Source organism: Telopea speciosissima, chromosome 4 (genome assembly GCF_018873765.1).
Source record: "Telopea speciosissima isolate NSW1024214 ecotype Mountain lineage chromosome 4, Tspe_v1, whole genome shotgun sequence".
NCBI lineage: Eukaryota > Viridiplantae > Streptophyta > Magnoliopsida > Proteales > Proteaceae > Telopea > Telopea speciosissima.
Genome location: NC_057919.1, coordinates 45,793,850 through 45,816,113, shown reverse-complemented (window position 1 = coordinate 45,816,113; position 22,264 = coordinate 45,793,850). Strand labels below are relative to the sequence as shown.

The following is a 22,264-nucleotide window of genomic DNA, read 5'->3' as shown; positions in this document are numbered from 1 at the left end:
TTCACGGACCGCGTGAGAGACTCACTAGTCATATTCTCCGAGGATTGTTCCGAGGATGTTGCCCTCACTTCCACGGTTTGCTTACCAGACATATTCTCAGAATAGGAAACCAAGGATTCAACAAAAAATAAAACAACAACGAAGTTAGATTGGACAGGACACTTACTGATTACAAATCCTCTCCTGATGGTTTCACTCTCCAAGCAATCGGTCGCCCCACACCACTTCCTCTCTGAGCGTTCTCCTGATAGCTATGGATAATGAATGAGACCCTGCAACCCATCCCTCTCATCTTTTATAGACTTTGAAGCCCTCAATAAAATGATCACTCTTCCCCATGCACTCGCCATTAAAACCCCTTACCGCTTCAACTGTCACTTCATTAAATTTGAAATTCAAATTCTTGATAAAAACTCTTTGGAGCGATGTGTCAACATCATTATTAGAGCCAAATAAATAGGCATTCATTATTTTTTTTCTGAGAAACTTTGATAAACGAACATTACCCACCAAACATACAAGTGCTCAGCACGTTTTTTTCGGCGAAACTCCATTATCATTACTCAAAACATTACTTACCCAAATATGTCGGATGTTTTTAGTCATGGCCTTCGGAGCCGAGCATTGGCTGCCGGGCATGAAAACGCTTGGCCCATCTCATGGCCTTCGGAGCCGAGCATTGCCTGCCGGGCATGAAAATGCTCAACCCATCTCATGGCCTTCAAAGACGAGCATTACCTGCCGGGCATGAAAACGCTCGGCCCATCTCATAGCGTTAGGACCGAACTTGTGCTCGACATATTTCGACCATACGAATATGGAGTAAACTTCCCTTTTTGTCATAAACAAACTCATATTTTTCTTCTGCCATGTATTTTTTCTTACTCTTCATACTCCCCTACCCTTATTTTTAATAAGTCTGGGGAGTGGGGGGCATCTGATATATAAGAAAATATACCTATATAGGTGTCAACATATCCTTGCAGCTTTACTGACAGTACACTGTTGTGTGGGCCACCCCTCATTAATAAGCTAGTTGCGTTGTATCTCCTAGTCCCTTCTTATGACAGCTCGACATGACCGACCTTGTCTAAAGTTGGCTATGTCAGCGACTGTCTACCCAGACAAACTCAGACTATATAAGGCATAGTGTCCGCAGAGGTAAATCTATCTTTTTACTACTTTTACCGTTACTCACTCATATTAACAGTTGCCTAAGCCCTGACTTAATCTTCGGAGCTACATCGGATTAAACCCCGGACAATCCGAGCATCTATCTTTTGCCTTACAGATCATCCAGGTCAGCCCGAACAGGAAAACACGGCAACAAAACTGAATCTAAAAGGAAACTTCACCTGATTAGTTGGGATAAGTTTTGTTCTCCAACTACTAATGGAGGACTTGGCCTTAGAAAAGCGTTGATCCACAACCAGGCATTGATCCTTAAGTTGGGATGGCGACTACTAAATGAAGATTGCTCTACATGGGCAAAGGTGCTTAAAGCTAGGTATTTTCCCCATTCTTCCATCTTTGACCTAAAAACCTTAAAAAGAAAAAGTATATCGACCTGGAACATCATATGCTCTATGCTACCAGCCCTCAAATCTATGGTCTGGAGGAAAATTGGTACTGGTATTAATACCAACTGCTGGCATGACCCTTGGATTCCATTAATTTTTGGATGCTCATTACCATGTTCTTTGACACCTACACATTCCATCCAATTGGTAGGGAATCTTACTTCTTCCTTTAATTGGAATACAAATTTACTCTCTCAATTATTTCCTTCTTTATTTATTGATGAAATTTTAAAGACACCCATTTCAGATAATGATGATCAATGGATATCCACCCTCTATAGTTTTGGGAGGCTTTCCGCCCAAGTAGCTACAAAATTCATTTCTAGTTCACGTCCTAACCCCATCCCTACAAGATGGTGGCGCTTTTTCTAAAAAATGAAGATACATCCGAGGTTTAAAATATTCTTTTAGTGTGTTTTAAATGCGGGAATACCTATCAGCTGAGCTCTTGAAATGGGCGGTGATCGATCTTGCATGTGTTTTCTGCGGTTCTTGTGATGAGTCCATATGACATCTTTTTCTTTCATGTGATTGGACTAAGCATATTTGGGCATCTTGCCCTCTCGAATTAAGAACAAAGCTTCTATCTAGCCCCTCTCTAGCTCATCTGTGTGTCTCCCTATATCAATTCCGAGTATTGGATAAATAATCTCCTGTTTGGTTCTTTTCAATTTTTTATTTTATTTGACATGTAAGAAACAATATAGTTCATGGCTGAAAGCTGACCCTACTTTCATACTACAGTCTGTAACTAAGTGGCTCCGAAATTTGAATATTTAACCCCCATCCCCCTTATCCCATAATCCTTTTGATTTAACTTTTCTATCTACCTTATCCCATAATCCTTTTGATTTAATTTTTCTATCTAATTATATTTTTCTCAATTTGCTCCTTACCTTAATATACAATGGCTTGTTTTAACATGTGCAGACATTTTTGACCCGAAGCTAAACCTAACCGATTGGGCTGTTTCTATTTTGATAGATGACCAATTCTAACTTCTGTATGATCTTATTCTATTTTAGACAAGGTGGAGGCTGAACTCATAGGGCTCTTGGAGGGATGGGATGGAAGGCAGCCAGAACATCAAATATCACACTTCAAGAAGTCTGCTGTAGTAATATAGAACTGTACAATTATCTTCATCCATCTGACAACACCACAATCCCCTGGAACGTTGTCCCTAGTTATTTATATTTAGTAGACTTAACCGCTAATTTCTCACTAGGTAAGTTTATTTTGTACCCTGATGACATATATATCTGACCTTCTTTGAAATCTAGCTCTCAAAGCCATTGAAGATAAGTTCAACAACTCCTTAAAGGCTAATTTTATACATAATTCTGATACCTAATACATTTCATTTTTATCTATCAAATAAAAAAAAAAAAAAAAAAAAAATCATAAAACCTATCCTATGTGTGTAGGGAAAAAAATTCCTTTGTATTTTTCCTACAATACATTGATGTAAGATTACCAAGATGTGTCAGTGTAGACCGTACATCAATTGTATCTCATACAAACAATGTGCTTTTATTTCAATGGCACAGATTTAATTATTCTCATCTAACGGACCTACGAAATTAGCTTTACGAATTCGGGAAACTTCGATCCTATCATATACAAGAATGTTTGTAACCTATACATCGGACAAGTAAAATTCATCCCACCATCGGCCCCTGAAACTCAAGAACGAAGGACGCTTCACTGGATACATTCTTCTTACCATATCACTCAGAGTCTCAGATTAAGCCACTGATATTTAAATGAAATTAAAAGATGAAATCTAAAACCTGCCTGTAGATAAACCAGAACAACAAAAATACAAAAATAAAAAAAATAAAAAAAATATCGTGTTGCTCAGGTAACCGCTCAGGATTGAGCATCACATCAGCATCCAAATGAATGCTTTCGATCAATTCTTCTAACACTCATCATCGCAACACAATAGCAAAAATTGAAATTTTTTGGAAAAAAACCATAGAAGAAAACTTCTGCTGCAGAAGATGAAGAGAAATTGCAGAGAGACTCAGAAGTCAGAACCATGTTTTAACCTCGGCAAGGAAAATCAGCCGTCACAAGGATTTGATGATCTAATGGATCCTCATCGTGCTTAAATCAGATGCAAATCCAGAAACTATAAAAAGATGAGAAAATTAACGAAAGAATTGAAAATTGACAAAACCCTACTGCCAAAATGCGGAGAGCTAATGCAGCATTTCCAATATATAAACAAAAGTTTGACGAAATTGCCCTTACTTAATTTTCAAAATTACTTCCCATGACAATATGAGCGGGCCGAATTGAACTGGTTGGACCAGGTTCGAAGGATTTGCCCGATGGTCAGGTGGGTGAAGGCGTGGAGCGGATTTTAATACAGGGAGTCAGGGAGGATGAGACAGAATTGGGGTTTTGGGAGGGAGAAAGTGGAGAAGCTCTTCTACAATGGCGGGGAGAATTAGTAGTGGTGTTGCCTTGTTATCGATTTTGGTGGCTTCTATCTGTACATCATCTGTCTCTGCTTCTACGCCTGTGTCAACCTTTGTGAAGAAAACCATTTCTTCCCATAACATTGTCGTTTTCTCCAAGTCTTACTGCCCGTAATCTCTCTCTCTCTCCCTCTCTTTCTTTATATCTATCTATTGCTTCCTTTTTATCTGTTTTTTGTACGTAGTTCTTCTAGACATATTGAATGTCCACCTTGAAATATTGATTTTTCGGTTTAATTCTTTAAGCACTCTAATTGGATCTCTTCCTCACTGTTTCTGTATTTGTATGTGTTTATGCTAATATATATGATAATGATTAGTTTTTGGTGTTTACTTCTGTAAGAATCTGGGTTTAAGCACTCCAATCGGATCTCTCTCTCTATGGGTGTGTGTATTTGTTTTTGTTTGTATTTCTCCAGATGTTAGCTGTTTATGTTGAATAATCATTTTGAATTTTGTTTTGTTCTTTTCTTTTTTTTTTGGTTTTCCGGGTGGGTAGGGCATTAAAGTCTATAAGTAATCTGGGTTTTTGTGGTAGTATCTTTTCATTGGTTTTGAATTTTAGGAATCCAATTGGACTTGGATCTAATTATTGAAGAACCCTAAAAGAGACGGAAAGCTTGTGTGGTCTTCAAATGGTTGTTTTTGTTCCCCTTAGTTGAGGGCAATTGTTAGCTTTATACTAATGGAGAGGGCTTGTTGATCCAGCAGATTATTGCTAGGTTTTGTTTGATATTTTAATGTTTATTAACTCTAATCTGGGTGGGAGTTTGGTTTCTGAGTGAAGGGTTTGTTGATCCTTGAACATTCCTGGGTGTCCTGGCTTTACTACAGTGTTTTGTATGCATTCTCTACTCTAAAAAGCATCAGTTGGTATACATTTTCATTCTCAAAATCCTGGAACATGATCAAGAATGCAGCCCATTCTGGAATGGGATATTTCCCATTCTGCGTTTCCATTCTTCAGGTCGAGCTACCTCTCCCAATTTTCGAGGTTAACTGCTCCTCTCCGCTGCGACTTCATTCGTGTCATCGTTGATGGGAAACACGGATAGTAAGCAGACTTCCTCATCCTCGACGTTTCAGATTACACATCTTTCTCAGATTTCCTCGTTGGTCGGCCTTCTCTATCTTCGTCTTCATCTGCTGTCAAAAGTGGAGTCTCTTTTGGGCGGTGTCATTGCTCGATGCTCGAAGTGAAGGTTTGTCCAAAAAATGCAGCAAATTCATTGAATATATGGAGACCCATTTCAGGTGCTGCTTCTATGAAGGCGTGCGTCAATTTTGCGCTTCGTCCATGTCACGGCCATGGTTCTATTTCACATTTTGATTTTGCTTCACCGTTGGCAAAAACCAAAACGTCCGGGAAAAGGAAATCTGTTTAGTGGTTAAAACTTCCGAACCCTTTTCAAATGCTTATGTGATCCTTTTCTTCGAAACAAATCTGTATAGTGTGACAAACTGATTCCTTTCCTTCCTTATGGCTTCCATGGAGTTGCAAATCAATGTTGATTCACCCACTGGTTCATTGCCACCACAAATTGAACCGGAATCAGTATGGCCGTCTTTTGAATTATATAACGGTCGGAAGAAATTTTTTGAGTTAACCACATCTACACGGGATGTTTTCATAAAAATGATCTCCTTTGCTCCAAAAGAGATCTTTTATCAGTTCAGATTCTTAGGAATTAGAACCGAAGAGGTCATGCATTCGAGGATTTGGATTTGGGGAGAAGAACACTGGTGGGGTTAGCTTTTCTGGCTGCTATAGGGCTTATGAGTCTAATATCACAGGCTACAATGAACTGTCATGAGCATCTGCTTCGGTTTTTTAATATTTGGTTTGGAATTTCCTTTGCTATTTCATTCATGGCTGCTCTGCTTAAACAGAGGAACAATATCCAATCTTCCAAGAAAGAAAAGCGTGAAGATTCCCATCAAATTCAAGATCAACGTTGTGGCTCTCATTTTCATAGTTCAAGAATTCGCCGAGATCTCGGTAATATCTTGGTTTTTTCAAAAACTGAGATGAGATTGAAGGCGAAATGGAGAAATACAGTGTTTAGGCCGAGATCTCAGTGGTCTTGGTCATCTCGGTGGGAAACCTTGATATATAGACATTTATTTATGCAAACCTTGGTGTGCAGACAATTATTTATGTTAGAGAGCAAGACAAACACTTATGCTAGAAACCGAACTAGGACAAGCACTTATTTATGCCTAATATCATTTAAGTAATTGATTTTATTTACTTAAGATATTATTCATAAATAAGTATATACCCCCTATTTGAATCCAATAAAAGTAGTTAAAAAATCAAATTCCAAAAGGATAAAAAGTCAACCCCCCAGTTCAAGAACAAAAACTGGATTTTCGGTGGTAGGTGCAATTTTCAATTTTAAATGTTGGGATTTTTCTTAAATCTATAAATTACATAAAACCTAAGCTTTCAAACAAATCCAAGATTGCTTAAATCTGATTTATATTGAAGGAGTTATATTTCAGTAAATCCTTATTTGGTGTGTACGAATGCTGTCAAAATCTTTTTGAATGAAAATATTTTTTTAGACATCAAAACATATGAATATTTTAAGCACTTTTGGTTTTTAGCAATGTTTCAACATATTAAGATTTATGGAGTTTATAGATTTTAGAAAAACCCCAGCATTTAAAAGTTGAAAATTGCACCTATTGCCGAAAATCCAGTTTTTGTTCTTGAAATGGGGGGTTGATTTTTTATCCTTTTGGAATTTGATTTTTTGAACTATTTTTATTGGATTCAAATAGGGGGGTGTTTGCTTATTTATGAATAATATGTTAAACATTTACTTAAATGATATTGACATAAATAAGTGTCTTGTCTTGGTTTCTGGCATTAATAAGTGTCTGTCCTGGTTTTCCACTAAGTCAAACTCCTATGTGGACTTTGTTTTTGCAAAATCTGATAGTGCCATTGTGTTTAAATGACCTAAAATAGACTAAGTATAGAGTTTCAGGCCCAAACTAGGTCTAAAACCCACCGAAACCAGCCTTCGAGTTCAAAAAAAAAAATAAAAAATCACCAACTCGCCGAGATCTTGGCCCAACTCGGTTTTTTGGCTGGGCGAAACCAGTACCGAAACCGAGTTCTTGAACCTTGCTCATTTTTCATCAGCATCAGAAGTCATTACCCATCCATTAAATAGCTCCCATAAATTGTTCGATGAAATGTGGAAAAGAGATTTCATCTCTTTATCAATAATTATTTAAGAGATGAAGCATTTTAAATTAAGAATGCACTTGCTGAATATGTATCCAAACAATGTTCTCATTCTTGGTTAAGAATGCATTCTATATTTTGAGAATGGGAATGCATACCAAACACAGCCTAAGTTGGACAGCTAGAGCCATTCTTCTTAATGAATTTCCCTCTTTTTCTTTTTAATTTGGAAAAGCTTAACGTAAAAGTTTTTGGGGGAATTATAGATCTCTGGATTTCCTTGCCACTCTTTTTTTCTAATAGAAAGAATTTAATCTGATTTTGGTAAGTTTACTTTCAGTTATCATTCGTATGCATCATTTCTTAGTTTGATCCCCTTATGGTTCTGCTTTGCCACTCCCCTTAAGCTGTTATGGTTCAATAGGACGCTAAAGTTATTTAGTAAACTCAGTGTCTCAAAACATGGAATCATGGATCAAATCCGTCCCTGCTGATTCCAATCCGGAGCGGTTTGGATTCGGCTGGAATCAGTCCCAAGAACCCTAGAATCGGCCCTCAGATCTCAAATCTTAGCTACTTTAGGGTTTCTTGGCATGAACAGCCATGTTGAATCAGTTAGAATCTAGATGAATCACAGTCGATTCCGATCTGAATCGGCTGATTCAGTGATCCAATTCCCAAATTTTTTAAACCATGAGTAAACTACTTAATGTGCATCTTGCATCATCTTGTTACTTGTTGCAACTGCTAATTGTATCCATGGGCTACCTGTTGTTTGTTTTGCCGGGATCATGTTTACACCTAGCTAAGGTATTATTGTTATCATGTAAATTCTGGATGGGGTCTTAGATTGTATGTGCTTTTGCTTGCTGTTAATATGGTAATGTGCAGGTACTGTATGAAGGCAAAATCTGTTTTCAAAGAGTTGAACCAGACGCCCCATGTTGTTGAACTAGATCAGAGAGGTGATTTCTCAACCTTCTTGTAGTACTTACTGTTAACTGAGAGGAATAATATGGCTCCTGGTTCCATCCATTAAACATGTTTAATGGTATCACATTGAGATTCTAGTAAATTTAGCTTAATTACTGGGCTAGTAAAATGTATGAGTAACTAGGGGAATTATATAACCATGACAGTGTAACGTGCAAAGAATGTTGCTATTCAGTTCTGTAGCTCTTTCTTGGTCTACCATTTGTTGAGGTCCAAACGAAGTTGCTATGCGGTTATGTAGCTTTGTTTCTTGGTCTAACATATCTAGATTTCTAGACGAAGTTGCTACCCAGTTCTGTAGCTTTGTTCGTGGGTAATTTAAAATAAAAACTTTTTAATTAAATACATAAATCCAACCCAACCCAACCCAACTGATGCATGCAAAGGTGTAAATAAAAACAAAGAGAAAGAGATAGAGATTGATGGAGTACTACGATTTAGAGTGGTTCGACTTCTTGCCTATGTCCACTACCAAGAGCTACTCTCACTCTTGGACTTTCCATTATCTCACGGTCACTTCCAAATGGCAGTGATCAAGCCTTCTCACAATTGCTTTACCTTGGTAGCAATTCAACCTTTACACACGGTTTTTGGGCACATAACCAACCCAATAGTTTTCTGGGTTCACTATTTACAACTCTATTGCTTTTCACTGGTAGCAATCAAACCTACAGAATCATCTCAGTGATTACCACTTGGAGATACCCAATCTCGTACAACAACTCTTACAAAGAAGAGAAGAAATAACTCAAACGGTAAATATGCAAGTTAAAGAACACTAGATTGATTCTTAATTGCTAGAAACCTAAGACAATATTCCCAATTTAAGTCCAAAGTCTTGTGAAGCTCCCACAAGTATCTCTTAAATTGAGGAGGAAGAAACGACAAAAAAGATGACTGTTAGAGCTTCCAATGACTCTTTTTTGAGTGGAGCTGGTCGATTGCCTGGAAGGGCCGGTTGACCACCTTGTTGGAATTAGGCATTAAAATATGACCATTGCACTGATTTTATAGAAGAAAACAGGAGTCAGTCGATCGCCTGGTTGAGCCGGTCAATGGCATCACTTAAAAACCGAAATTCAGCACATTCAGGAATCTTCATCCGGCTTCAGGGCAGTCAGTCGACCACCTTTCTTTTGTGATTGACCGGCTGGTCATCTGGATGACTGTTTTGGCCAGACAGTCTCTTTGACTTTGGCTAGTTGATCGCTTACTATGTCAGTTATCAAGCCTGCCTAATATTACAATGTTAGGTCCATTACTTCCTGTTTGGTCATAGGTTAACTCCCAATTTGTAATGCTCAAACCATTGGTCAAACATGGGTGACTTACGATTAAGTCCAGGGGGTTCTAATGTTGAAAATCTTACAATTTAGGATTATTATTCATATGCAAATATGAAATTATCATAAGATCTTGTGCTGATGTAGAACAACCTTTGACGATGTCCTTTTCCATTCTTGCATCCGAGGTGCTTGATGTTCATGAGGTGGTTCCTTGAAGCTTGATCTTCAACTTGGTGCTTGAACCCTTCATGACTTTTATTGTTCAAGCTTGACTTTAAGATCTTCCATTGAACTTATACTCGATGACTCCTTCCACTTGCTTAGGCTTGCTTTTGACAAATCCTTGATGTTTGGAGAGGATACAGTCCATACGGAATTATCATTTAGGATCTTTCATACACACAAACACAAGTTAGTAATCACCAAAAACATTATACTAATATAATGTTAACAGGATCTTACCTGCACATGGCAATAATTTTGGACCCTTGCTCCCACTAAATTTTGAAGGGAGTATAATGTAGTTCTAGGTAGGGTAAAGCCCTATTAGAAGCCAATTAAACCAGGACCAATTACAAAGAACTAAGGGGCTGCTGGTTCTGCAGTTACAATAGGACAGAAGTGTAGTTTGGGTCAAAATCCTAGGGTTAGGGTAGGGTAATGGGAATATAGTTTATATGATTAAACTAGGCAGGTTTTAGGGAGTGTAATGAACTAGGTTTGATTAAGTTTAGATAAGAATTTAAAATCTCAGAAATTAGGGTTAGGGTTTCGGGTATTAGAAATTAGATTGAATTTAGGGTTTCTAATGGGAGTTTAGGACTGGGGTTGAGGTCGAGTTTAGGGGACAGTAGGAGGGAAGTTCGACCAGATTTTGGGCTGGTTCTGATGGTTAAATTAGGCTGTGGGAATTTTAAGGCTTGTGGAGTTTTAATGGAGGTGAGGGGATTTAGGGTTTTGAACTAGGAATGGGGGCAGCAATCTGGATCGAGTGGAGGGGTTAATGTAATAAGTCTGAAATTTGAGGGGATTTGAATGATAGGAATTGGCTGGACAGAATTTAGAACACTAGGGATTATGGAATTCAAACAGAAACAAAGGGGGAATCGATTGGGGAAAGAAAAGGAATGGAAATAGAATTTAAAATTCAAACTTACAGCAGAACTCAACTGCCAGCAAGTTTGAGCAATGAAGGATGGAACCACCTTCAGAGAGAGATCCTCCCAGTTGTCACGGCGTAAAGTGTCGATTGGATTCCACCAATCCCTTTCCACCTTGGTAGAATCACAACAATGCACACACTCACAAGCATAGTTGTCACGGCGTCACGGCGATCCAAGTCGGTGGAGGGGTGTCACGTCGATATATCGACATGTTGCCCGCCATGGTGTTGCCATGGCGATCATGTCGACCATGGTAGAATTGTAATTAAATCCAAAGTTGAATGACAAACTAGTAGATAAATCAAGATTTATAAGAGCAATGGCAAAATTGTACTTGAATCCAAAGTTGAATGGCAAACTAATAGATAAATCAAAATTTATAAGAGCAATGGCAGAATTGTAATTAATCTGAAGCTGTAAAGTAGTGGCAGAACTGTAATTTAATGGAGTTAAAGAGAAAACTGAATGGGCTAAACAGAATAGCAATAGAGAATATAGGGGGTTTTATATAAATAATATAAGTTGTCCTTGCAATTTTAAAGACTTAATGTCTTCTTCAACCTTGCAATAACACGATAGAAAGAGAGGCAGAGAGGCAGAGAGGCAGTGAACTGGGGTAGTTCCAGCAGAGGAAACTCCTTACGAAGACGATTCTCCCTGCAATTTTTGGAATAAAATCGCAGTACCAAGGTCTGCCGATCCCAATGAGAAATAGCCCCAAAATTCTGATGGCAACCGAATGGTGAGATCTGAAATCAGATCTGGCGGATGTCTTAGTTGCAGGTTACTTTGGCGGAAGCAGTGTGATATGCATCTTCTAGGTTAAAATAGGAGATTTAGGGAAACAGGGGGTGGGTCTAAGGTTGGGGAAGAAACAAAAAATTAAAGAAGAAGAAATCGAAGAGCGAAAGAGAGACAGGACGCCATGGCGTAGGTCGATATGAACATGTCTCCAGCGCCAGGACGACATGGCGGCGCCATGGCGACGATATGGCGACACCATGGCGACGATATGGCGACACCATGACAACTATGCTCACAAGGAGCAAAGGAGCAGCAACAATGGCAGCCAAACAAACACGATTTTTTTTTCATAAAACTTGTGGGGGAGCCTTCCACGATTTGAATATTTATAAAGAGGCTAACAGCCAAATCCTATTACAATCTAACCTCTTCCATCATAAATCGTTGAAGGGAATGACTACTAGCTAAAATTAATAACTTACAATACTGAAAAGACCTAATTAACCCTACTAAACTTAAGTTAAAAGACACTTAGCTAAATAACTTAAATTGACCCAATTGAACCAATTGGATGCAACTAATTTGAACCGGTTCAATTGAAAAACAGAAAAATAAACTAAGTATGGAATAAAAAAAATACTAGGATGCAATCCTAAAGCAATGGCTCCAAACTAAGCCCTAATTCAGGACTTCTTCTTCTCCTTCTTCTTCCTACTTGGTGCTGCATCTACTCTCCCCGACTTAAAAGCATTCATCTCCGATGAATGGCTGGAGATCATGGAATAGTCATTCAAATCAGGGTCAAGTTTCTTAAGATCATCCTCAACAGATGGTTCAAACTTGTAGGCGGACAGCAGCTCTTTGGAGAGTGGGGAAGGCTGGAATTCTGGCTGGATAGCGGCCTCTTGAAGCAGCACATGAATGCCTTTTGTATCATTACCCTCCTCTTCAAAGTAAGCAGCCACATCATCATCATCATCATCATCATCATCAGCAGGATAAGCTTCGAAGCTCTTTTTCTTCATCACCATCGTGGGCTGCTTCCTTTTCAGCCACATTGATGTTCTTCCTCTTGCTTGGGCAGTCCCTAGCAATATGTCCCTTCTCTTGACAATGGAAACAAGTAAAAGGATCATTATGTCCCATAGGAGCTTTGCCCTTATCATCAACACGTGGGGGAGCAACAGGGCGAGAGGTGCTGCCTATAGAGGGACCTTGTCGTGAGGTGCTAGTGTTGATGTGGGCCGGCTTGGAAGTAGAACCCGGCTGTTTGCTTGAAGCTAGTAGCTCCTCTGCTCTCAAAGCGATCTCAAATGTCTGTAACTTCAACCACCCCAATGGCCTTATTTATCTCACTTGTCAAATCCAACCTGAACCAGGAAAGCATCTAGATGCCCTCCTCTTTAATGCCAGTGCGAGAAGAGAGTGCATCGAATTTCTTCATGTACTCAGATACAGTCATGGTCCCTTGGCTTAGGGAGTTGAATTGATCTTGTAACTGAGACCTGAAGTGCCTTGGCAAATACTTCTTACTCAGGTCGTACTTCATTTCTTCCCAAGTGTGGGATGCTGTTCCATTAAAGTTCATCTCCCTTTCAATGGTCCTCCACCACTCACGTGTTGGTCCAACAAGTTTAGTACGGACTAACTTCATCTTCCTCTCTTCAGACAGGTCATACCAGCCAAAATAATCATCTAGGGCTGCAAGCCAGTCATAAAATACCTGAGGGTCATGATCTCCATTGAATTCTTTTAGTTCAAGCTTCACCTTCTGATTATCAGTGTGGCGCCAATTAGGACCTTGATCTCCAGTGAAGTAGGATCTCATATACTCCTCAAAAGTGGGCTGTCAACCTCTATTTCTGTCCCAGTCTTCTCTATCTCTGTCTCTATAACCTCTGTTTCGATCTCTGTATTCCCGAGAAGGTTCACGGGTACCTCTGGTTCTGTCTCGATGATCTCTGTAATGGTCTTCTGTAATCTCTGGGTTCATCTCTGTGAACTCTGTACCCATCTCAGTGTTCTTTGGGTTCATCTTTATGAACTCTGTACCCATCTCTGTGATCTCTGGGCATCTTTATGAACTCTGTATCTGTCTCTAGGATCTCTGTAATCATCTCTGGTATCCCCATCTCTGTCAGGCAGTCTTTGTACCAAAGAATTGAGCTGGTACCTATCTTCATCTATAGGTAAGTTACTGTCTCCGTCAGGGGGAACTCTCTGCTGTTCCAATTGTTGCAATCTAGCCATGATTGCATCAGTGGTAACCTTTTGGGCTTCAGCTGCAGCCCTTTGTTCAGCAGCAAACTTCTGGAACATCTCAATCATTGCAGCCATGGATTCAGCCATGGGCTCTGATACCACTTAATGTAGTTCTAGATTAGGTAAAGCCCTACTAGAAGCCAATTAAACCAGGACCAATAACAAAGAACTAAGGGGTTGCTGGTTCTGCAGTTACAATAGGACAGAAGTGTAGTTTTAGGTCAAAATCCTAGGGTTAGGGTGGGGTAATGGGAATATAGTTTATATGATTAAACTAGGCAGGTTTTAGGGAGTGTAATGAAGTAGGTTTGATTAAGTATAGATAAGAATTTAAAATCTCAGAAATTAGGGTCAGGGTTTTGGGTTTTGGGTTTTAGAAATTAGATTGAATTTAGGGTTTCTAATGGGAGTTTAGGACAGGGGTTGAGGTCGAGTTTAGGGGACAGTAGGAGGGAAGTTCGACCAGATTTTGGGCTGGTTCTGATGGTTAGATTAGGCTGTGGGAAATTTAAGGCTTGTGGAGCATTAATGGAGGTGAGGGGATTTAGGGTTTTGAACTAGGAATGGGGGCAGCAATCTTGATCAAGTGGAGGGGTTAATGTAATAAGTCTGAAATTTGAGGGGATTTGAATGATAGGAATTGGCTGGACAGAATTTAGAACACTAGGGATTATGGAATTCAAACAAAAACAAAGGGGGAATCGATTGGGGAAAGAAAAGGAATGGAAATAGAATTTAAAATTCAAACTTACAGCAGAACTCCACTGCCAGCAAGTTTGAGCAATGAAGGATGGAACCACCTTGAGAGAGAGATCCTCCCAGCCGTCACGGCGTAAAGTATCGACTGGATTCCACCAATCCCTTTCCACCTTTGGTAGAATCACAATGATGCACACACTCACAAGGAGCAAAGGAGCAGCAACAATGGCAGCCAAGCAAACATGATTTTTTTTTCATAAAACTTGTGGGGGAGCCTTCCACGATTTGAATATTTATAAATAGGCTAACAGCCACATCCTATTACAATCTAACCTCTTCCATCATAAATCGTGGAAGGGAATGACTACTATCTAAAATTTATAACTTAAAATACTGAAAAGACCTAATTAACCCTACTAAACTCAAGTTAAAAGACACTTAGCTAAATAACTTAAGTTGATCCAATTGAACCAATTGGATGCAACCAATTTGAACCGGTTCAATTGAAAAACAGAAAATTAAACTAAGTATGGAATAAAAAAAATACTATAATGCAATCCTAAGGCTATGGCTCCAAACTAAGCCCTAATTCAGGACTTCTTCTTCTCCTTCTTCCTACTTGGTGCTGCATCTACTCTCCCCGACTTAAAAGCATTCATCTCCGATGAATGGCTGGAGATCATGGAATAGTTATTCAAATCAGGGTCAAGTTTCTTAAGATCATCCTCAACAGATGGTTCAAACTTGTAGGCGGACAGCAGCTCTTTGGAGAGTGGGGAAGGCTGGAATTCTGGCTGGATAGCGGCCCCTTGAAGCAGCACATGAATGCCTCTTGTATCATTACCCTCCTCTTCAAAGTAAGCAGCCACATCATCATCATCAGGATAAGCTTTGCAGCCCTTTTTCTTCATCACCATCGTGGGCTGCTTCCTTTTCAGCCACATTGATGTTCTTCCTCTTGCTTGGGCAGTCCCTAGCAATATGTCCCTTCTCTTGACAATGGAAAAAAGTAAAAGGATCATTACGTCCCACAGGAGCTTTGCCCTTATCATCAACACGTGGGGGAGCAGCAGGGCGAGAGGTGCTGCCTATAGAGGGACCCTGTCGTGAGGTGCTAGTGTTGATGTGGGCCGGCTTGGAAGTAGAACCCGGCTGTTTGCTTGAAGCTAGTAGCTCCTCTGCTTTCAAGGCCTTCTCAAAGCAATCTCGAATGTCTGTTACTTCAACCACCCCAATGGCCCTATTTATCTCACTTGTCAAACCCATCCTGAACCATGAAAGCATCTAGATGCCCTCTTCTTTAATGCCAGTGCGAGAAGAGAGTGCATCGAATTTTTTCATTTACTCAGATACAGTCATGGTCCATTGGCGTAGGGAGTTGAATTGATCCTGTAACTGAGACCTGAAGTGCCTTGGCAAATGCTTCTTAGGTCGTACTTCATGTCTTCCCAAGTGTGGGATGCTGTTCCATTAAAGTCCATCTCCCTTTCAATGGTTCTCCACCACTCATGTGTTGGTCCAACAAGTTTAGTACGGACTAACTTCATCTTCCTCTCTTCAGACAGGTCATACCAATCAAAATAATCATCTAGGGCTGCAAGCCAGTCATAAAATACCTGAGGGTCATGATCTCCATTGAATTCTTTTAGTTCAAGCTTCACCTTCTGATTATCAGTGTAGCGCCAATTAGGACCTTGATCTCCAGTGAAGTAAGATCTCATATACTCCTCAATAGTGGGCTGTTGACCTCTATTTCTGTCCCAGTCTTCTCTATCTCTGTCTCTATAACCTCTGTTTTGATCTCTGTATTCCCGAGATGGTTCACGGGTACCTTTGGTTCGATCCCGATGATCTCTGTAATGGTCTTCTGTAATCTCTGGGTTCATCTCTGTGAACTTTGTACCCATCTCAGTGATCTCTGGGTTCATCTTTATGAACTCTGTATCCATCTCTATGATCTCTGGGCATCTTTGTGAACTCTGTATCCATCTCTAGAATCTCTGTAATCATCTCTGGTATCCCCATCTCTGTCAGGCAGTCTCTGTACCACAGAATTGAGCTGGTACCTATCTTCATCTGTGGATAAGTTACTGTCTCCGTCAGGGGGAACTCTCTGTTCTTCCAATTGTTGTAATCTAGCTATGATTGCATCAGTGGTAACCTTTAGGGCTTCAGCTGCAGCCCTTTGTTCAGCAGCAAACTTCTGGAACATTTCGATCATTGCAGCCATGGATTCAGCCATGGGCTCTGATACCACTTAATGTAGTTCTAGATTGGGTAAAGCCCTACTAGAAGCCAATTAAACCAGGACCAATAACAAAGAACTAAGGGGTTGCTGGTTCTGCAGTTACAATAGGACAGAAGTGTAGTTTTAGGTCAAAATCCTAGGTTTGATTAAGTATAGATAAGAATTTAAAATCTCAGAAATTAGGGTTAAGGTTTCGGGTTTTAGAAATTAGATTGAATTTAGGGTTTCTAATGGGAGTTTAGGACACGGGTTGAGGTCGAGTTTAGGGGACAGTAGGAGGGAAGTTCGACCAGATTTTGGGCTGGTTCTGATGGTTAGATTAGGCTGTGGGAATTTTAAGGCTTGTGGAGCTTTAATGGAGGTGAGGGGATTTAGGGTTTTGAACTAGGAATGGGGGCAGCAATCTGGATCAAGTGGAGGGGTTAATGTAATAAGTCTGAAATTTGAGGGGATTTGAATGATAGGAATTGGCTGGACAGAATTTAGAACACTAGGGATTATGGAATTCAAACAAAAACAAAGGGGGAATCGATTGGGGAAAGAAAAGGAATGGAAATAGAATTTAAAATTCAAACTTACAGCAGAACTCCACTGCCAGCAAGTTTGAGCAATGAAGGATGGAACCACCTTGAGACAGAGATCCTCCCAGCCGTCACGGCGTAAAGTGTTGACTGGATTCCACTAATCCCTTTCTATCTTGATAGAATCACAATGATGCACACACTCGCAAGGGGCAAAGGAGCAGCAACAATGGCAGCCAAGCAAACATGATTTTTTTTCCATAAAACTTGTGGGGGAGCCTTCCACGATTTGAATATTTATAAATAGACTAACAGCCAAATCCTATTACAATCTAACCTCTTCCATCATAAATCGTGGAAGGGAATGATTACTATCTAAAATTAATAACTTAAAATACTGAAAAGACCTAATTAACCCTACTAAACTTAAGTTAAAAGACACTTAGCTAAATAACTTAAATTGACCCAATTGAACCAATTAGATGCAACCAATTTGAACCGATTCAATTTAAAAATAGATAAATAGACTAATTATGAAATGTAAGAAATATTAGAATGCAATACTAAAGCTCTGGCTCCAAACTAAGCCCTAATATAGGACGACTTCTCCTTCTTCTTCCTACTTGGTGGTGCATCAGAGTATCATGAGAAACCCGGGGCCTATAGGTATTAGGGAAGTTTTTTAGACCATATTGGGAACATTATGCTCATATTCTCTAGGTTCATTGGAATAGCCGACTCCAATACAGTCAAATTTTAAATCAATATCCCATGGATTAATGTGACACAACAACGGCCACAACTCATAGAGGAGGGTGACTCAATCTTAGTCATCTAATGTAGTCTTCAGACATGGAAGTCCTACATACAACAACAACAACAACAACAACAACAACAAAGTAGAGAAAACTAAGATCTACTCAAAAAGGGAAGGGAAAAGAGGGATGGGGAAAGAGATGAGAAATGAAAAAGGAAAAAAAGACAAATAAAAGATGATAAGTAAATAGCAAAATGAAAGATGAATGATGAAAGATAGTAACAGGCAAGAGGCACAATCTAGCACGCCGGGAGAATAAGATCTGCGACACGGACCCTTGCCCTCCAATAGCCTCTGTCCGAGGTCATACTTGGTACAAGACCTAGACTATGCATGTCACTCCTCACCACTTCTTATATGGTCATTTTAGGTCTGCCCCTAGCTCTTTTAGCTCCTTCAATTGGATTCATATCACTATTCCTTACTGGGGCGATCTTAGGCCTCCGTTGGATAGGCCATACCACCTTAAACTACCCTCTCAGAGGTTGTCATTGACCGGGGCAACTCTCAAGTCCGCTCTTATATGTTCAGTCCATACTTTATCCTTCCTTGTTTTATCTCCTAGTCCTTAATTTTTAACACTCTCCCTATCATGTATCATATCTCTTAACATCCTCCAAATAACTCTATCTGCGGTCATACTAGGATCGAGCCCTACCACATGCATATCCTTTCTTACCACTTCTCCAATAATCATTTTAGGCCTGCCCCTACCTCTTTTAGCTCCGTCAAACTGAATCTGGTCACTCTTCCTTACTTGTTGCATCCATAGGTCTTCGTTGGACATGACCATACCACCTCAAGCGGCTCTCACGGAGCTTGTCATGGATTGGTGCAACTCCCAATTCGGTTCTAATACAATCATTCCATACTCTTATCTCTCTTGGTGTTGCCCCACATCCACCTTAACATCCTCATCTTCACTACACTCATCTAATCCGTATTACTCTTCTTAACCGCCCAACATTCCGCCCCATAAGTCATGGCTGGTCTTATTACTGTCTTGTAGAATTTCCCCTTAAGCTTAATAGGCATGCGTTTGTCATATAGCACTCTCGGTGCACCTCTCCACTTCATCCATCCTACTTTAATTATGTGGGAAACATCATCCTCTATATCACCCTCTTCAGGTATCTAAAGCATTCACTTTGTGGTAGCTCTCGCTCCTCAAGTTTCACCACTTCATCACCTGTAATGACCCGAACCCAGATAGGGTAAAAGGTACACTGCCCTCACGGATGCTGATCAAATGATCTTCTATATACCTTTATTTATTATCACAACTTCCATATAACATAACATACACAGCGGAAGACTTACTAATTGGAGTTGGATATACTTCATAATTCTAAAGAGTATTTACAAACAAACAGTAATATTGGTGGCAGATAATTGCATTCAGTATCAAAAGTTATTATATTTCTGTTACATTTCTCTTACTTCTTGAACATATCCTATACATTCTTACAAACACAAAAGTATACTAGCAACCCTTATCGGCTACTCAGTCCTGTCTCTCAAGTTTATGCACCTGACACACAAACATCTATTTGTATCTGGTTTATTATATACACACTCTCCTATCGTCTAAAAGCCTAGTGAGGAGAACATGCTAATAATCGTACGTGTACATGTGTGTACATATTTAATACTGTTGGGTTAAGTCAAGTCAATAGTGTACTACCGAATGTGCACATAAATGTTGTGTTAAATTAGGCCTTACATCGTCTTAGATAGACCTCATGACCATGAGGACATGCTCTATCATTAATTCTCTTTACCAGGCCACATGATCCGTACATCATGCTCTAAAATTAAATGGTTTGCACTAGACCACATGATTCGTCTTCATACTCTAGAATTACCAACGTATAACATTTTGTACCAGACCACATGATCTGTATATTATGCTCTAGAATTAAATGGTTTGCACTAAACCACATGACCCATACGCCATTCTCTAGAATTACCATGACATTATACCTCATCCAATACATAATACCTCATCCAGTACATAACCCCTTGCTGGAAATGGATGGTAGACACAGGGTATTGTTATTGCATTAAATTTCATTCTCTTTCTTTCTCTTTCCATTTCATGCCATAAACGTCACCATCATAATCTTATTTCATGCTTATACATCATCAACATCAAGTCATTACATACATATACATCATTATCATCTCTTCATTTCATACATTGCATCACATATCATTCTCATAACCATTCTCATACTAGAACACTAGCATAAACATTAACATTATCTACAAGCTCATCAATGCATTACAATCCAAAGAACACATCGTAACAACACTCTCATAGGCATTATCAATACCTGACATATACATATACTTTACATACATGTAACTAAACAGTACATAAATCACATATATACAATATCCATCATTCCCTCACCTTTGTTTCCTATCGATTTGATTACCTCTACGTTCAGTAGATAATTAAGTATGTGTAAGCACCCTCAAGAATTCAATCTACACTTCGAAAGTTTGAGTAGTTCTTTCAAACTTCGCTTCTGTGCTCAACTTCCTCTTCAATCTCTTCTTTCACCATTGTTTCCTTTCGATTTGATTACCTCTACGTTCAGTAGATAATTAAGTATGTGTAAGCACCCATCAAGAATTCAATCTACACTTCGAAAGTTCGAATAGTTCTCTCAAACTTTGCTTCTCTGCTCAACTTCCTCTTCAATCTCTTCTCTCAATTTAGGTTTTAAGCAATATAAATCCCTTAACCCCTATGTAAACAGTAAGCAAACTAATCAATTAACCCATCAAATAAATAAAAACTATGCTAGAGGAGAAGAAGAAACTAAGCTTACCTATATTTCCTTTTCTTCTTTACTTCTTTTTTCTTCTTTCTTTCTTTTCTCTAACTCAAGAACTCAGCAGTCTTAAGAATTTCCAGCAATTATATGACTGTCCCAACCTTGCCACCACCTACTTAAGCATGCACATGGTGGCTGCCTCTTAGGCCACCATGTGATGCACTAGTGTGCTTAGTCAAATCAGGTCCATGGCTACCTCCTCCTTCCAGCCATGTGGCTGGGTTCCTATTGCCACCACCACCTTGGTCATGCAAATGGTTAGACTTGGTCAATCAAAGTGGCTGACCCTGGATTACACCTCACCCTTATGCCATGTGGCTACTAACCATGCCACCATCTCATCTTCTTTGTGCACCATGTGGCAGCCCTGAAGTAGGACACATGGTCCAATCATGCTATGCCACCTCTAATCCCTCATTAATCCCCCTAATAATAGGTGTTGCAAATCAGAACCTTACTAATCACATCAAGAGTTGAGAGAGGAAAGGAGAAGGAAGAAGAAGAGAGAGGGAGAAAGTGTTGCCACAAGAGAGGAGGAGAGCAGCCTGCGATAGAAAATTAGAAGATTCTATCGCAGGCAGCCTCCCTAATATATTAATTGTTCTTTGGTTAGGAGTATACGAAATTACCCCTAACCCCTTTGATGCAGGAGAATCAAGGACTGGGCCGACCCAACTGGTACACTACCTTGGACCGACCCAAACCCAATTGAGCCTGGTCCAATTTGATTTTTGGATCTAGTAGGAATTTAGGAATTTATCTTATTTGGGGAAATAATGTGTTTTTTTTAGTTTATTTTATTTTCTCTTTATTTTAGAAGTTAGTTAGGATATTTGATTTCAAATTGTTTTAGTTTCCCTCTTTGGATAAGTTTTAGTTACAGGGTGAGTTTTAATTTTTTAGCAGTCTTTTTATTTTCTTTATATATGTTGTAATCCCCCATCATTGAGATATGGAAGAATGAATTGAGTTTATGAGTTTGTGCGTGTGCACTTCCCCCTCTCCTTCTTCTCACGGCTTCTTCTCTTCCCCCCTTGTAATTCTAAAATTTTGATTTCTTTCTAATTTCTCTCTTTCCCTATTCTGTCCCCCATTATTTAGGATGCTGCCTTGCGTGAGAGATTTTAGAGATAGGTTGTTAGTTTCCTATAATTTTGGATTATATCTAGTCCTTTCGTGGGGGCTTAGTAGTTTTAAGCTAGTTTCTTTATTATATTTATTTATGTAATGGGTAGTTTCTATTTATTGGACTCTTCAATTTCTCTTTATATATGATGTAATTCCCCATCATTGAAATTATGGAATGGAAGAATGAATTGAAAAATGACATTGTGCGTGTGCACCCCCCTCCTTTTCTGAAATTCTGATTTCTTTCAACTTCTTCCCTTACCCGGTCGCCCATTATCTGGTATCAGAG

At 39.4% G+C, this 22,264-nt stretch overlaps 1 protein-coding gene and 1 non-coding gene across 2 annotated transcripts in view; one reads left to right on the top strand and one right to left on the bottom strand.

Moving 5' to 3' along the window:
* Window positions 1–3,436: 3,436 nt before the first annotated feature.
* On the bottom strand, window positions 3,437–3,523 carry LOC122660620. The gene has a single exon (XR_006332731.1). It is a non-coding gene; the product is annotated as a small nucleolar RNA snoR128 (small nucleolar RNA).
* Window positions 3,524–3,973: 450 nt separating this feature from the next.
* The window catches only part of LOC122657542 (glutaredoxin-C4-like), a 28,423-nt gene continuing 10,132 nt past the window's right edge, over window positions 3,974–22,264 (top strand). Inside the window, exons 1-2 of the mRNA XM_043852277.1 lie at window positions 3,974–4,180; window positions 8,160–8,233. Of these exons, the coding sequence (XP_043708212.1) occupies window positions 4,026–4,180; window positions 8,160–8,233 (229 nt within the window). The 5' untranslated portion in view covers window positions 3,974–4,025. The remainder of the gene's footprint in view (window positions 4,181–8,159; window positions 8,234–22,264) is intronic.